This window comes from Ictalurus punctatus, chromosome 19 (genome assembly GCF_001660625.3).
Source record: "Ictalurus punctatus breed USDA103 chromosome 19, Coco_2.0, whole genome shotgun sequence".
Taxonomy (NCBI): domain Eukaryota; kingdom Metazoa; phylum Chordata; class Actinopteri; order Siluriformes; family Ictaluridae; genus Ictalurus; species Ictalurus punctatus.
The window spans coordinates 15,680,525-15,697,150 of NC_030434.2; the positions used below are offsets into that span (position 1 = coordinate 15,680,525).

The 16,626-nt window shown below is 36.7% G+C and overlaps 1 protein-coding gene across 1 annotated transcript; it reads right to left on the reverse strand.

The window, feature by feature from the left end:
- Positions 1 to 7,694: 7,694 nt before the first annotated feature.
- On the reverse strand, positions 7,695 to 16,256 carry tnni4a (troponin I4a). Its single transcript, XM_053688121.1, has 6 exons — positions 16,179 to 16,256; positions 14,212 to 14,265; positions 13,890 to 14,021; positions 9,540 to 9,629; positions 8,375 to 8,545; positions 7,695 to 8,120 (listed from the first exon to the last, which is right to left on the reverse strand). Exons 1-6 carry the CDS (start codon positions 16,254 to 16,256, stop codon positions 8,034 to 8,036), a joined length of 612 nt encoding a protein of 203 aa, XP_053544096.1. The 3' UTR covers positions 7,695 to 8,033.
- Between the last annotated feature and the right edge of the window lie 370 nt (positions 16,257 to 16,626).

Below are 16,626 nucleotides of genomic sequence, written 5' to 3' on the forward strand. Positions count from 1 at the left end.
TACATCAGTCTGGGAAGAGTTGCAAAGCTATTTCAAATTCTCCGGGACTCCAAAGAACCACAGTGAGAGCCATTATCTCCAAATGGAAAAACCCGGCACAGTAGAGATTCTTCACTGAAGTGGCCGACCTTCCAAAATTCCTCCAACAGCACAGCAATGACTCAACCCACAAGTCACAAAACTACAGGCCTCTCTTGCATCAATAAAGGTCACTGTTCATGATTCCACTATCAGAAAAACACTGCACAAAAATGGCATCAGTGGAAGAGTAGTGAGGCGAAAACCACAGCTAACCCAGAAGAACATTAAGACTTGTCTGAATTTTGCCAAAATACACCTTTATGATCCTCAAACCTTTTGGGGGATTGTTCTGTGGATTGAGGAGTTGAAAGTGGAACTGTTTGGAAGACAGAGATCATGTTACATCTGGCGTAAACCAAACACAGAATTACACAAAAAGAACATCATACCTACAGTCAAGCATGGTGGTGGAAGTGTGATGGTGTGGGGATGCTTTGCTACTTCAGGGCCTGGGCAACTTGCAATAATTGAGGGAAACATGAATTCTGCTCTCTACCAGAAAATCCTAAAAGAGAATATCGTCAGTCCATAAATTGAAACTCAAGCGTAAGTGGATTATGCAGCAAGACAATAATCCAAAGCATAGGAGTAAGTCCTAGTCCTAGAAATAAGTGAAAGACTGATCTCCAGTTATTGGAAGCGTTTGATTGCAGTTATTGCTGCTAAAATTGGCACAACCAGATTTTAAGTTTAAGGGGGAAATTAGCTTATTAGCTTTTGGTGATAGGTGTTGGATAACTTTTTTTTTGCTTCAATAAAAAAATTATAAATAAAAACTGTATTGTGTGTTTACTCAGGTTGCCTTTGTTTTATGTTGTATTTTGTTTGAAGATCTAAAACTACTTAGTCTAAAACCAGAAATCAGGATGGGGCAAATAATTTTTCACAGCACCATGTGGGTGAAGTTGTCCCAGGCTGGGTGGTGGCCCAGGGAGTACACTGACACAGATTTATTTGATACAAATATGTTTGTTAAATAAAGAAGCTTTTGTCCCCAGAGATGTCCTGCCTTTGCAAATTTACTGTCTCATCTGCTGTCGAACTTAATGTGAAGTCTTGGGAACCTTTAACTGGTAAAACGATAGATTCATATAAAATGTGTCAGCATCATGAATTAAAAAATACAAAGCTTAATAGAGTACTCCCTGTTAAATCATATAAGTTCAATATATTTAAAGAGTTACTTATGTTACTTACTTAAATATCCATCCATCCATCCATTTCCTGTACCGCTAATCCTACCAAGGGTCACGGGCAAGCCTGGAGCCTATCCCAGGGAACCCTGGGCATGAGGCAGGGAACACCCTGGACGGAGTGCCCACCCATCGCAGCAGATTAAATATTTCCTATAAATTTTGTATAACTGTTTTAACCTTTTAAAACTTTTTAATTATGGCACTGTGGCTTTATTTATTTATTTATTTATTTTTATTTTATTTCAGATGAGGGTCTATGTAGAAAATGATTATGATGATTAATAATTCTTGGAGGCAGCTGTATTAACTGGAGAAACTGTAAATAAATTGGAAAATTTAACAAAACACTGATAATCTACAGGGGGGCACGGTGGTAAGTGTTCGCCTTACACCTCCAGGGTTTGATTCCCGTTGCGGCCATGTGTGTGTGGAGTTTGCATGTTCTCCCCATACTGCGGGGGTTTCAGTCTAGTCCAAAGACATGCATGTTAGTTTGATTGGCATGTCTAAAGTGTCTGTAGTATGTGTGTGAATGTGCCCTGCAATGGATTGGCACCCCGTCCAGGGTGTGCCCTGCCTTGTGCCCGATGATACCTGGGATAGGCTCCGGTTCCCTGCGACCCTGTAGGGTAAGATGGATGGATGGATGATAATCTACAATTTAATGACTCAGCAGAACACTGACAACTTTGATAAAAACCCCCATGTTTTGAAACTGGGTGTGTAAATGTGTGTGGTTACTTAAGATACTTGTTGAATTCTCTGACTGCGAACCTTTCCTTTCATAAGCTTCTTGATCTGAACTGCTGTGACATGCAGAACAGTCAACAAGAGACAACAAATCTTTGGAAGCAATTTCACAGCAAAGGTCACACAGAACAATGTGTGGGAGCTTTAACAGTACCGCAGAGACTGCATTTACGTCCAATGAAAACCGGACCATCTGCTCATCATAAAATACAAAAGCTGGTTTAATAGAACAGTCTTCTAAATGAGAGAGCATGAAGATAGACACATAGGAATGTCAAATCCAAAAAAACTGAGGACCTTCTGGAAAACTGGTAATACTCCCAGGTATTAATTACATAGTTTCTGGTTTAACACAATATGTTTTTGAACATAAAAAAATATTTAGTAAAACACTAGTTTCAAAATTATCTGTACAACTATAATGAATATTTGGTGAAGCATTCCCTAAAAAGAATAACAGCACTGAGCCTCTTCCTGTTGGATACATGTAGGTACACCTCCTGCTTTATGTAATTTTTTTTACTTTATTTGACTCGGTAGAATTCAAATCTGACTGAGTCAGCCATTTTAAATAGTTCATTTTGGCTTCCTACAAACATTTACTGTATGTGTTAAATAGGATTATAATTTGGGTCACTATTTGTTTTATATATCCAACCAGGGAGAGATAACCTCTCTCTGTCATAACCTCCTGGCAGAAACAAATATTAAAAAATATTCTTGGTACTTGCTATCAGTCTTGACAAGAGCAAAACAGCAATAAATCATCAACTATCCACAGTTTACAGTAGTTTCAGTTTCCATCCATCCATCCATTTTATGTTCCGCTTATTCAGCGTTGTGGTTGTGAGCCTGGAGCCTATCCCAGGGGACTTGGGGCACAACGTGTGGGACACCCGGGACATTGCAGGGCACAGACCACACACATTCACACACCCAATTTCATTTTCTTATCTTTCTTTCTTTCTTTCTTTCTTTTTTTTAATTAAACTAACCATTTCAATTCTGTCATTGGTCAAAAAGTTTGATTTTGGTCCCAATGATACATGGGTAAGTTCAGACCCTACATTTTTTAAGGTCTTAGTGAGTGAAAATATAGTCAAATTTATTGAGCATTTCTTAACAAAAGATTATGTCAAAACAAATATAAGATTATTAAACCTATTTCTAGCTTGAAATGACCTTTTTCTTTTCAGTTAATTTTTCTCATTTTAAGAAAGGAAAAAAATTATCTGCCAATAGAATAAAAAAATCTGTAATTACACATCAAAATGTGTAAAAGTATCTAAAAACAAGTTAATTAATTATATTTGATTTATATTCAATAGTAATCTCACAATAAGAAATATTAGCCATTTTTAAATGTACCCATATTCAAGAGAGCATCACGTGCTGTGATGCAACGCTTACAAACAGCTTGTTATTACAAAAATGAATTTTAATACTTGACAACACCAAGATTCAACAAAACAGTTCAGTTCTGTATAAGTATGATCTTGGTGTTATTCTTCGCTTCTTTTACTATTCTCCTCACTGTGTGGTAGGATAGTATGCTTAAATATTTAATTCCTGGCAATTATTAACTGTCCTAACATTTTATAACTTTTTATCTCACTTGTGCCAGATAACAAGTGTCTGTCTATTTTGTGTTAAAAGTTCTTCCTTGTGGTGAGATATAACAAAAGGAATTTTAATGTGTAAATGTAAATACCTATATGTTTATACCTAATTGGAAAAAGAAATGGTTAATAATATCCTGAAGTTTGAGAGGAGTATTAGAATAAAGTCATGCTTGAAGAATTAGAGTGAACACAAATAAAGGATTACAGTGATCACCTGTTTGAGTGTAAAATGTGTTATTGTGTAAAATCTTTACATTATGGAATAATTTTGTTTTTCATTCATACATTAAATAATTCTGACTGTAAATCTGACGGTATTTCTTGACATAGTACAAAAATCCAACTGATTCACTGACATATTTGCTTGTGACTCAGAGAGATTGCTTGTGACCTTACAGGCAAAGACAGAACCTGGGTCATATGTTGAACACAGATCTTGCTGCTGATGCCCTGCTGTGTGTGTTTGGCCACCATCTACATGACCCGATTTGTAGAGGATGCCATGCCCCTCCAACACCCTTCCTTTACCTACCTTCTGTTTCCTCTCTCAGCATGGCCTTACAAAGTGTGATTTCTATTCAGTGATTTATGCATTTAGAACATTTTTATTTGTGGATGAGACAACCTGTATAGGAGAATGTATTTCTGCTTGGCTTTGGTAAAGAAGATATTATAGAGATCATAAAAACTAATTTTTTACATAAATGATGAAGTAGCGAGTATGTGTTTTAGTTTCTCCATGACGGTGTGTGCCTGGCTGGTGCTTTATGATTACATTATCTTGTTCTTCCTCTTCGCAGTATCCCCCTTGAAGTTCTCTTCAACACCATATGTCTCTTGTGACACTAAAAGTCATTGCTGATTGTACTCACATGGATATATATAGGTGATGTGGCACTATGAACTGAAAACTGAAAAATTATGAATACTGCCTTCACTCAAAAGCACGTACCGTTCTCAGTGGAACTCAGTGGTGTACTAACACCGAACACGGGCCTACTTTATGTAAGTGGGTCAGAAGCGATTTTGTGTCACAGTTGGCTTAATCCCATTTTGTGATACATTATTATCACTCAAACTACAATTTTTCACTCTGTTCCATTAGAACAGCAGGTACAGATAGAAGGACTTGCACCAAAACTATTCTCTGGAACTATACGGGTTTATACTTTTGCTGATCAGTGATGAATCGTGATGAATTCTCATACATCGACAACCAGACCTGGTTCTGAGTCGATAGAAAAGGCCAGAGTCAGGAGCATGTGAAAGAGGCCGTGCATGAGGACAAAGCTTTGTCGCCTCCAACTGGTGAAGAAGGCAAATGAAACCAGCAGCAATGTAACATAACGCCACTTTTAGATGTAAATCAGTCTTAAATTTTTTATAGTGCACTAAATTAAGGTTATGGATTATGTTCTGGAGTTGAACATGCCACAGTAAAAAACCCTCTCAAGCAATGTGGTCAATGTCACTAAAACATTTTGGTGCACATTTTATAATGCTGTGGCACATTCATCATACTAGAGTCTAGTAACTAGACATTGCCTGTAAAAAAAACAACAACCCAAAAACAACAACAACAAAAAACAAAAACAAAACAAAAACAACAACAACAACAACAACAACAACAACAACAACAAAACACATATAAACATTACTTGCATTGTGCTTTTTTTCTACCTGGTTAATTATTTTATTAAATGATATGGGGAAATACATCCAAAATGTGGTTTAAAAATTTTATGATAGGAACCTCCAATTATAAATCAGTCACATCATATAAGTTGATGTGCAATATGAAATCCCTAATACTCTGAATGCTGGAAAAAATAAAATAGAGTTAAGGGTTCCCCCTTCCCCTGTCATGTGATTTCTGGGTAGAAGAAAGGAAAATGAAATGTTGGTTCACTTGTAGGGTATGAACTACTGATCAGAAGGTCATGAGTTCAAATCCCAGCACTGCCAAGCTGCCACTGCTGGACCCTTGAGCAAGGCCCTTAACCCTCAACTGCTCAGTTGTATAAATGAGATAAATGTAAGTCGCTCTAGATAAGGGCTTCTGCCAAATGCCATCAATGTATAAAAAGATTCGTAGGCAGTTAGAAAGGTGAATCATGGGCAAAAGTGTAATAACGACAGTTTAATAGGAACACCTGTACACTTGCAGTTATCCAATTAGCCAATCATATGGCAGCAGAGTAATTTGTATAAAATCATATTGTTCTGCATGTGTAAATGCCTTGTTGATGAGAGAGGAGAATGGCCAGACCAGTTTGAGCTGACTGGAAGACTATGGTAACACTTTACAACTGTGGTGAGCAGGAAAGCATCTCAAACAGCAGGACATGCTGAACCTTGGGGCAGATGGACTAGCAGTTCCACTCCTGTCAGCCAATAACAGCAATCTGAGGCTACAGTGGGCACAGGTTCACTGAAACTGAACTGTTGAAGACTAGAAAAATCATCACCTGGTCTTTTTCAAAATTTTAACTGTATCCCTAGATTACAGGCCATCTCAGACCATACCATTGTCAGAGTCACTGAAATCACATTTTCCCCACATTCTGATGTTTGATGTGAACAATAACTGAAGCTCTTGACCTGTATCTGCATGATTTTATGCATTGCACTGCTAACAAATGATTGGCTGATTGCATAATTGCATTAATGAACAGGTGTACTGGTGTTCCTCTTAAAGTATTTGACTTTTTGTTATTTGTGATAATGAAGAAACATCTGTGAAATCAAGCATACTAAATGCCTATAAATTAAATTTGTCTTCTTCAATTTGTATGAAGGCTGAACAAAATGTTTACACTCAATTGCATATGTTACTAGGGACTGTTAAACTGTGTAAATGGCAGACATTTTATTTGGCAATGTTGTAAATTACTGTTAACACTAATCAGAACAAAAATTGTGCTAAAATAATAAGATCCTTAGAGAGCCATAACACATTGCAGAAAGTTGATCAAACATAAGCAGAGGCTTTGTGGTGGAGCTTGGGGTTAAAGACCTTAATGAAGAACATGTCTGCAGTATACACCAGAGGGAACTGAACTGTTGCACACTGGGTCTTAACTGTGAAAGAACTGGGAGAATACAGTAACATGACCATGATGCAATGCATATAACATGTTACAGCCAACCATTTAATCTCTAATTATTTCCAATATTTCTATTGTATAGGTATTCATGGGGATTATTTTCTTTCTTTTGTTCTTTCATTGATGTTACTCATCCTGCTTGTGCTCTTGTGTCAATTTGAATTTCCCCTACGGAGGATCAATAAAGGTATATCTTACCTTATATTATTTAAATATTTAATAAGATAATACAACAACAGATAACAATAGACAATTTTAGGAAATTAATACATTCTGAATAGTGCATATAATATAATGTAGAAAATATATTTTTGAACAAGCTAATAAACCTACTGAACAGATATTTATTTATTCAGTTTCAGAAAGCAGTTTATCCTGCTCAGGGTTGCATTGGATGTGGAACCTATCCTGAGAACACTGGGAGCATTGGGAGCACACATTCACACCTAGGGCACACGGTGGTTAGCACATTCGCCTCACACCTTCAGGGTTGGGGGTTCGATTCCCAACGTGTGCGGAGTTTGCATGTTCTCCTTGTGCTGCGGGGTTTCCTCCGGGTATTCCTGTTTCCTCCCCCAGTCCAAAGACATGCATGTTAGGCAGATTGGCGTTTTCACAGTGTCCATAGTGTATGAATGGGTGTGTGAATGTGTATGTGATTGTGCCCTGCGATAGATTGGCACCCTGTCCAGGGTGTACCTCGCCTTGTGCCCCGTGTTCCCTGGGATAGGCTTCAGGTTTCTCCATGACCCTGAGATTCACACCTAGGGGCAATTTAGAAAAGCCTTATCGGCATGTTTTGTTGGAAGTATAGGAGAACTACACTAAGAGGAAACCCACACAGACACGGTTGGGATGGGGGTTAATGAAACTCTGTAAAGACAGATATAACTGGATTTTAAAAAAAATATTCGGGTAAATGATAAAATCAACACACATTTGGTGAGGAAACAGAGTAAATTTATTCAGCCTAATCACACTGAATATGAATCAAATATTTACACAGTTGGTATGATAGGAATATAATGTTGTTCTACCATCTAACTATCTCTCCTGATAATATGCTCCATAATTTAGCTGCAAATCAACACTCAGTACTCTACACAAGACATAAATGCCTCATCTCTTTACATTTTTGGAATATTCAACCATCACACAATAAAACAGACACATATACACACACACAAGAAAAAAATATCAAGAAGAGTCCATACAGAGTTCTTTAGGAGAAATATTTCTTATTAATCAAACGTAGATTTTCTGCGACATTTGTTAGTTCACTGTCCAGCATTGAAAAGTTTCTTCCTGCCCTCCATCCCAGACATAGCTTCCACATTCTTCCTCCAGTCTGTCACCTCCTCTTTCTGCTTGTGGAGAACAGACAGAAAGAACACTTGGAGTGAAATGGAAAGGCAGAAACAGCAGGAGAGCAGTAAAAATAGAATGTTCTGAATGCACAAATGTTCGGTGCATGCAATACTTAATGGCACTTGAACGTTGAACATTTTCATGAATATGTCAAGTGCTGACTATAAGACTATAAACTAAAGGTTTGATAGATAGCTTTCAAGGCAATGCTCAAACGTCTACCAATATAACAGAGCCTTGAGGACATCACCTTTTCATCCTCCTTCTTCACAGTCTTCAAGTTGGCTTTGAAGTCAGCCTTCATGAGCTTGGTGTCTGTCAGAGCTCCCAACTTGTCATCCGCTGACTTCTTCACTCTCTTCAGTTTGGGTCTGCTCATTTTCCCTTTCAGTTCATAGATCTTCTGCTGCAGTGATTGAATCTGACACAAAGAATGTTGACCTTAAGTGTCCAAATGTGTGATGGAAAAATTATAAGATGCTATTAGGGACGTTGGTACTAATCAAGGTTTCTTAAACAAACAGTACTGCCACATTTGAGCATTAGGATGTATTGATTGCCACCACTGCAATGAATATAATACTTATGCCACAGTGAATCTGATTGGTCAGAAGGTGTTAAGTCATTTTCTGTAACAGCTGCACTGGCAGTAGTGTCTATAATCAGAATCAAATCACAGGTCTATATTAATGTGCTCGTTCTGTTATTGTTTCTATGGTAATGGATCATTTGCAGGGAGTGTAAGTCAAATAATAAACATGGTGTTTATCAAAGAGATATAGTTATTGATATGGTAAAGTTTTTTGAAGATGTTTATTTAACATTTATGGAAAGAGTCTCCAGTGTCAGTGCTTTTCTGCCATGGGAGAGTCCTTAGGATAGACTTCAAGAGGGAGGGGAAAAAAGATGAGCTGGTAAGGGAACAGCAGTTTATAGCTGCTATAACATAAGTGATAACAGGATGTTATGATGTGTTGTTCATTAAAGAATTAAATATTATAATTGTTAACAAATTGCTGTGGTATAAAACGATTTGGGATGTGCTGTTATTTGAAAATAATTAGCTTTGGGGTGGCATCACACCACACCAGATGCGTATAACTATTTTCATACAGTAACTACTTTCTTATAACAGCATGCCCCATCGTGTTTTATTTAGTTACTCCTTGGCTCTGGTTGGTATAGATGGGGTGAGTTTTGGGATGGAGCATACACAAACTCTCAGATTAATGTACAATTAGATGGATCATTATTATGACATGACTATGCAATATTGCACAAAAGGCTAATAAGATTTTCAAAAGTCCGAAAGAGAATAACAACATTACATATAACAGGATCTATCCAATTGCTACAGCAACGTGCACAGGAATTAACTGCAGAAATAGATAAATATGGAATAATTATCTGAATACCTCTGAATCATTTCTGGCCACTTTTACCGAAAGGTCATATCGAGCCTCATCCACAATGTCAATCTTTTGGTGCAAATCTTTACAAAGTTCCTGCAAAGAATAATTAAGAGATATTTATAATTGAAAAGTTCATCGTGTAAATGCTGTAACCCGTTAAGCTCTCAGTGTATCATTCAGTTATTCATTCTAAAACATAATTCTCAGTAACGATGATGAATAAAACAGTAGATATGATTATACTAATAGGACAGATATGTAGTTCTAAGTGTGAGGAATGTAAGACTGCTCCTTTAAATAAAAAGGGTTTAACGGTGGACGTTAAGGGTTTAAGGATGTGAGGTTTCTACTTTCATCTTGTCTGTAAATAATACAGCAAATACAGATGCTATATAGTCTTAAAATAAAGAGGTGGTTATGGAGAAAATTAAGATTACTAACATACTAACTGTGAACATAGCCGTTCAACTCTAAGGGAGAACAGATAGAACAGATTGTCTTATGAAAATGGGGAAATAAAATTTATGATCTTAAGGACTTTTTGGGAGAAAGTACAGACTGTTCAGACAGTACTTCCCTGTTTGGAGAACAGACCCAGACAGATCCAGACAGACAAGGGCAAGAATTAGATCACTGAAATGGATGAGGTAAGATGGACATACATGATGTTGAGCAAGATTGGAGGTGGTACTTCAAGTTTCAAGTATATTGTCCTGTGAATAATGAGTGCTTTAGGCATCTATATACAATTAATTTCTTGTGCTAAAGATGCACTCTCCTACCCAGACACAGTGCAAATATGATAAATGAACTCTTATGATAATGATAATCAGTGTACTCTGTCATCCAATAGGATGCTGCTTTCCATGTTCTTTGCTAAATGAATAAGAATAACTACATATGAAATGAATAATTGATGAATGTAACCATATATACTCCAATATTCTGTTTTAACCCTTGTAGCACTCTGAGGTAAGGTACAGGTGGTAAGGTAAGAGTGGCTACCTGGGCTTGTGAGCAATTGCTGATTGAATAAAATATTTGCTTGAGCATATTCAAGTGTTTTCGTAGCGATTTCTCATTTCACAGGTGAATTTCCACCACATTGTTCAAGGGTTCTTCAGTGGTGCTTTGAACTGTTAAGAGTACTACCCCCCCCCCAGCCCCACCATGAACAGTTTACTGTAAAATTGACAGTAATTTACTGTGATAAACTTGTAAAATAAACGTGTAAAACATATTTCCATTATAGCACTGTAATATAATTACAGTTAACTAATGTGCTTAAAATTTGTTTGTCACTGTATGTTTACAGTAATGTACTAATATTTTCCAGATGATTTTAGAGAATCTACTGCTAATACTTTATTTATACTTTACCTCAGTTTATACTGTAATTTAATTACAGTATAGACAGTATAAAATAAAATATAATCCCTTACCTTTGCATTTGCTCATTTGCATTTGCTCATTTGCTCATTTGGCTGAACTGAGCAGTTGAAAGATAAAAATCTTGCTAAAGAACATTGTAGAAAATGTCAGTGTAATTTATGGTGAAATGTTACTGTTAAATAGCAACAGCGAAAAAGGAAAATGGGGAAAAAATAAATAAACAAATTTTGCTGTATTAAATCCTGTCTGGCTTAAAAAGTAACAGTGAAATACCATCATGTGTTAATCAAACTTTTACCTTAATATGTAAAGCAGTGGCTATTTCATGAATAAAAAAACAAACAAAAAAATTATATACCACTAATAATTTGTCCAAAAAGAGGTTTAAAAAAGACATTTATATACCAGTTTTCTAGACACTCAAAGCGCTTTACATGGTATGGGGTGTGAGGGGGATCTCCTCAACCACCACTAGTGTGTAGCATCCCCCTGGATGATGCAGTGGCAGCCATAGTGCAGCAGAACGCCCACCACACACCAGCTATTAGTGGAGAGGAGAGAGTGATGCAGCCAATTCAGAGATGGGAATTATTAGAGGGCCATGGGGGGAATTTTTCCAGGACACTGGGGTTATACCCCTACTCTTTTACCATAAATGTCAGTGGATTTTTAATGACCAGACAGAGTCAGGACCTTCATTTTTACTATACAGTGTCCCCGTCACTATACTGGGGCATTAGTCCCTACACGCCAGACAGGGTGAGCGCCCCCTGCTGGCCCCACTAATACCACTTCTAGCATCAACCTTAGTTTTCCCCAGGAGGTCTCCAAGCCAGGTACTGGCCAGACTCAACCCTGCTTAGCTTCAGTGGGAAACCAGCAAGAACTACAGGGAGATATGGCTCTGGCATATCTGTTAGTTACATAATACTATATTACAATAGAATAATGTCAAATGACCCTTTATTTTTTCTGTGTTGCCCACCTTCAAATCTATTGCTATATAAATAACAATATTAATTTTATTTTGTAATGACTTTTCATTATTTGATTATTTCTAAGGATTTGTCCAAATGTGTATCAGGGATGTATATGTGTGTGGGGGTGAGGGGTGGGGTGAGTGTGTGGGTGGGTGTGGGCGAGAGTGAGTGTGTGTATTATCCACAATCCAATCCTCAGTGGGCTGGTTTGAGTGCAGGTTTTCAATCCTACCCAGAAGGCGTTACACCTAAATACACATGAATAGTGTATTTTAATCATTTGATCTTAAGGAACTAGCACTTTTGACCCCTACAGGCCGTTTTAAATATTTTTAAGTATTTGTTCAATTATCCACTTCCATTTTGTCTCATATTCTCCAGCTTTGTTGCAGGTGTGTGCACAACCCATATCGTACGTACCTTTTGGCTACATGGTGCTATGTGAAATTGGATAGATGGAGTGTATCTGTATGCCTGCTCCTTCTTCCAGACTGTTTAGACTGACCTATTGGACCACATTCATCTCTACCACCAAATTAGCAGAGGCTTTATCAAATCTCAGCTTTAAATAAATGCCCTTTATTAGTCCAGAGGCATGGACATCATCAGTGTAATCGTAATTAGTTTGTTTACATACTGGTTGTGTTTTGTGCAGGATTGGTGCTGTACTATAATGACCTGTTTTACCATTTCTGATCTGTACATTCAAATGTCTTATATGGAACGCTTTTCTTGGTATAGGCACAAGAAGAGCTGAGTTCTATTATACTGTAGATGGTACAATATAAATATATACTTATAATAAAATATATTATTTTTGCATATGTCATAGTGTTTCAAGAAATTAAAACCTCCATTCTTATTTCTGTTGTATGAGTTTCTTTTTCACGGTGGTGCGTGAGTTAAATTTGGAAAATTGTTTATGGCATATATAAATAACTTGGGGTTTGACTACATTTAATGCTTTATTTACTGTAGTAATTTCTTGTTTTTTAATTGCTGTTTATTTATAGAAAACACTTTTTCAAATGGTTTAATGTTCAGTAATACCATATATTTAATGGTAACTATATAAAAGCAAACACAAGGCTGGCTGTTAATTTTAAACCAAAAATCTGACCTTCAATTTGCGGTAGTGCTGTTTTATTTAATTGTATACTACCGTACAGACACAATAGTCATTTGCTGTCAGGGAACTATTTAACTGCATGGCAACAAATGGTACTACCATATTTATTTTACAGTAAAGTTCTGGAACCCACAGCTGCCCTTTTTTTTTGTTTACCATGAATGTAATGGATTTTATTTATTTATTTATCTATTTATTTTTATGAACCAGGGCAAATTGCTGGGATTTAAACTCACAACCTTCTGAGCTGTAGCTCAAAAACCTAACCAGTGAGTTACCACTTCTGCCCACAAGCTTGCACTAATTCAACCACCTCTTCACTAATTTGCAGATGTGCAAATTAGAAGCTGTGCACAGAAAATGTGCACAAAGAGAATCTTTAACATTCTCACTCCTGCATAAAATCCCACTATATATTGCATTTTGTGGTATTTTACTGTAAACCAGTACACTTCTCTAATTTCCCATCTGTTTGCAGTACAATCTTGTTAAAAACAGCTGTAAAATAGTTCCCAGCAAGTTTTTACAATGATTTTAAAAGTTCCCTAATTGGAACTGTTTTTGACATATGAACGCAGTTATATGATTTCCCACCTAACTTTTAATGCGTCTCCATCATCAAGACTCTAGATTCACCCCCCCCCCCAAGAATTGTACAGATAAATGTTAGTCTGTGTTACTGTGCAAATTATAGCAAAATCACAACTATTATTTAATATTTTTTCATGAATGTGACAAGAAGTGCAGGATAAATGTTAAAAGTACTAGTTAGTTTAATGTATCTATTAGCATTCAAATGATTTGGCACATTTAAGCTAAAACGTAGCAGAGTGTTTGGACCATGCTACATACCTGAAGCGCCTGTACTGAGAGTCCAGTGAGCTTTAGAGGAGGCACTCTCTCATTCAGAGCATTGTCTCGCTCTATTTTCTTCTGCTCTTTTTCCTTTACCAGGAGACTATCTGCCTTCTTCAGAAGCTTGGTCTGGAAAAGACAGAAGTGCTTATGGACTAGAGCTTCACAGTTCAGTTGCCATATCTTTGCACACTGGGAAATAAGCTTCTGATCTGATAATGATCTAAATAAGCCAAATAATCAAGCTAACTAATCAAAGTATTGAAGGAAACAGAGGATAATGGATATATGTGGTGATTCACCTGCTCAAAATACTCACCTTCAGCAGCAGCCTACGTGTTGCTGGGTACTTGGATTTCGATCTGGACTTCCTCTGTGAGACAAAAAAGACAAGTCATTCCTGTTTTTTTCATACATTAGGAAGTAAATGGGGCCTAATCCACAGAAGCCATGGAGCATGCATTAACTGCCAGAGCTGATTACTGCTGGAATTTCCAACATGAGAGCTCAGTCACCCAAAACAGTCCTAAGTGGAGGAGTGCAAACCTAGAGTGGAGCTTACTATACAACATACTACTCACATCATCACACATGTGCATGAAGACACAACTGTTTACTGCTGGATTAGACCTGAGATGCAATGGACTTGTGTGATATTTCATTTACTTAAAGGCATTTACTGTCAAATATGAGTGTTACAGTAGGTAAGATAAATATAAGATAAATGTAAATGTTGCACAACTTCCAATCAATAGAATGCGCATGCTTATAAATTTGTAGTATATACAATACTGTATTTCCATGCTTTAGCACTGAGCATTTAATACACTCTTAGAAAAAGTGGTTTCTTAAATATACAGTGTAAATCACCTTAAAATCAGACCATTACTGACAGATAAATAAATAAATAAATAAATAAATATACTGATTTCTCTCTAGACTATTTGCCATGCTTAATGCTGCATGTCTCTGGTGTCGTATATCTTTACAATCTTTTTATACAAAATCCCAATTTAATTTTTTTTCAATTCCAATGAATGCCTTAGGTTTTTTTTTTTTTTTTTTTTTTAATTTTTTTTAAAACTACAAAATATGTCATAGTCCTAAAGAGTGTAAATTTGGTATATGTCAAGAATATTGCTCTATTTTGTAAAAAAAAAAGAAAAAAAGAAAAAAAAAAAGCTCAACATTAAGTATTTTTGATATAAATGTTGACAACTGTTTATAAACACATTGGAATAATTTTTTTTTTTTTTTTTTTTAAATTCAGCTATAATGCTTAAACCTTTTTTTACTCAAGGTATTCCCACACAGACATCTTTTACTTTATTTATTTATTAATTTTTTTTTTTAATACAAGTGATATTTTGAAAAAGTCAAAATTCATATATAAAGAGTTTTTATGTAATAAATTTATGCATGAAAGGCTAATTATTTTGGATAGTCTTTTCTTTGGATTTAACATTTTTTCTAAGAGAGTTTAATAAATGCTTTAGACAATGTCAGATTTCTTACCGGTCTATTGAAGGATGTTGTCACACACAAAAATAGAAGTGAACACAAGCATATGAACATTACTGAACCATTCATCATTACCAACTGCAAATCAGGTATGTTAAGTGAATGTCATATTAACAGAGTGTTTATGTCAGTAGAGATGACCCTTACCCCTCAGACATGGTCACACTGTGCTACGTGTCCTGAAAGCAAGCCAAAATATTTATGGTCATAGTTCCGCATCAAGTACAGTGGCACATTCCTGTGCTATTCAAATGACAGCCGTCTGCCATGGATTAACCAAGGCATCATGGAAAGAGAGATCACAGTCACTGGTAATGTTTTGCATGAAAGTCTCCAAATCATGTATATAGTTTTACCTAGGTAAAGACAGTAGGATGAGAGAGCATGTATCGCTTTCAGAATAGACAATATTGTGGCTCAGTTATAGATTTTTCCCTCACCACATGTGGTGAACTGTAATTCAAACAAAATGCTCCAGTGCAGTGTATGGCTGACACAATGCTCTGGGAAATGGGGCTCTTAGGGTGAATTTTAGACAATGAAATACAGATGAATGCTGAAAAGAAGAAAAAAGTAAGTAAGGACACTTTGAGTCAACCAGTGTGAGGCCTACTACTGACGTGTTATGTGTGATATAAAAGAAACAGCATCCACCATGTGACAGTGCCTACTGTTGGATGTCAGTGGTGAAAGCCTACTTGAGTTTCTTTTTAAAAACCACGCTCTCAGAGCCAACTATGAGTCACTCTCCTAAAACAGGCTTACCAGTCTACCTTTTTGGGGGACATTGTGGTCACTTTCTGTGATGGAACTACTGATGGAGGAATTGACCTTCACAGCCATTCTTGTGATTTGATGAGTAATGGTGATGTGTTTTCTCATACACCCTCCCACACAGGAAGTGATTTTTCCATCCCTGACATCTGCAGCTCGATTTTGGGAAAATGACTTGCATCAACGCAAATAGTTCAGAATTAAACAGGATGAAATATGCTGGCACATATACACACAGACACACAGACACACACACACACACACACACACACACACACACACTTGCACCTGTCTCTCATGTCTGTACAGATATTCATCTTTGTTTGTCCCTTGTTCTTCCCTCCCTCCCTCTCTGCTCCCATCATTCATGCCAGGAAATGTGTGTTGAGTGAAGGCCAAGTGCTGCCCTGCCTTATGACAGATGCAACACCAATAAAGC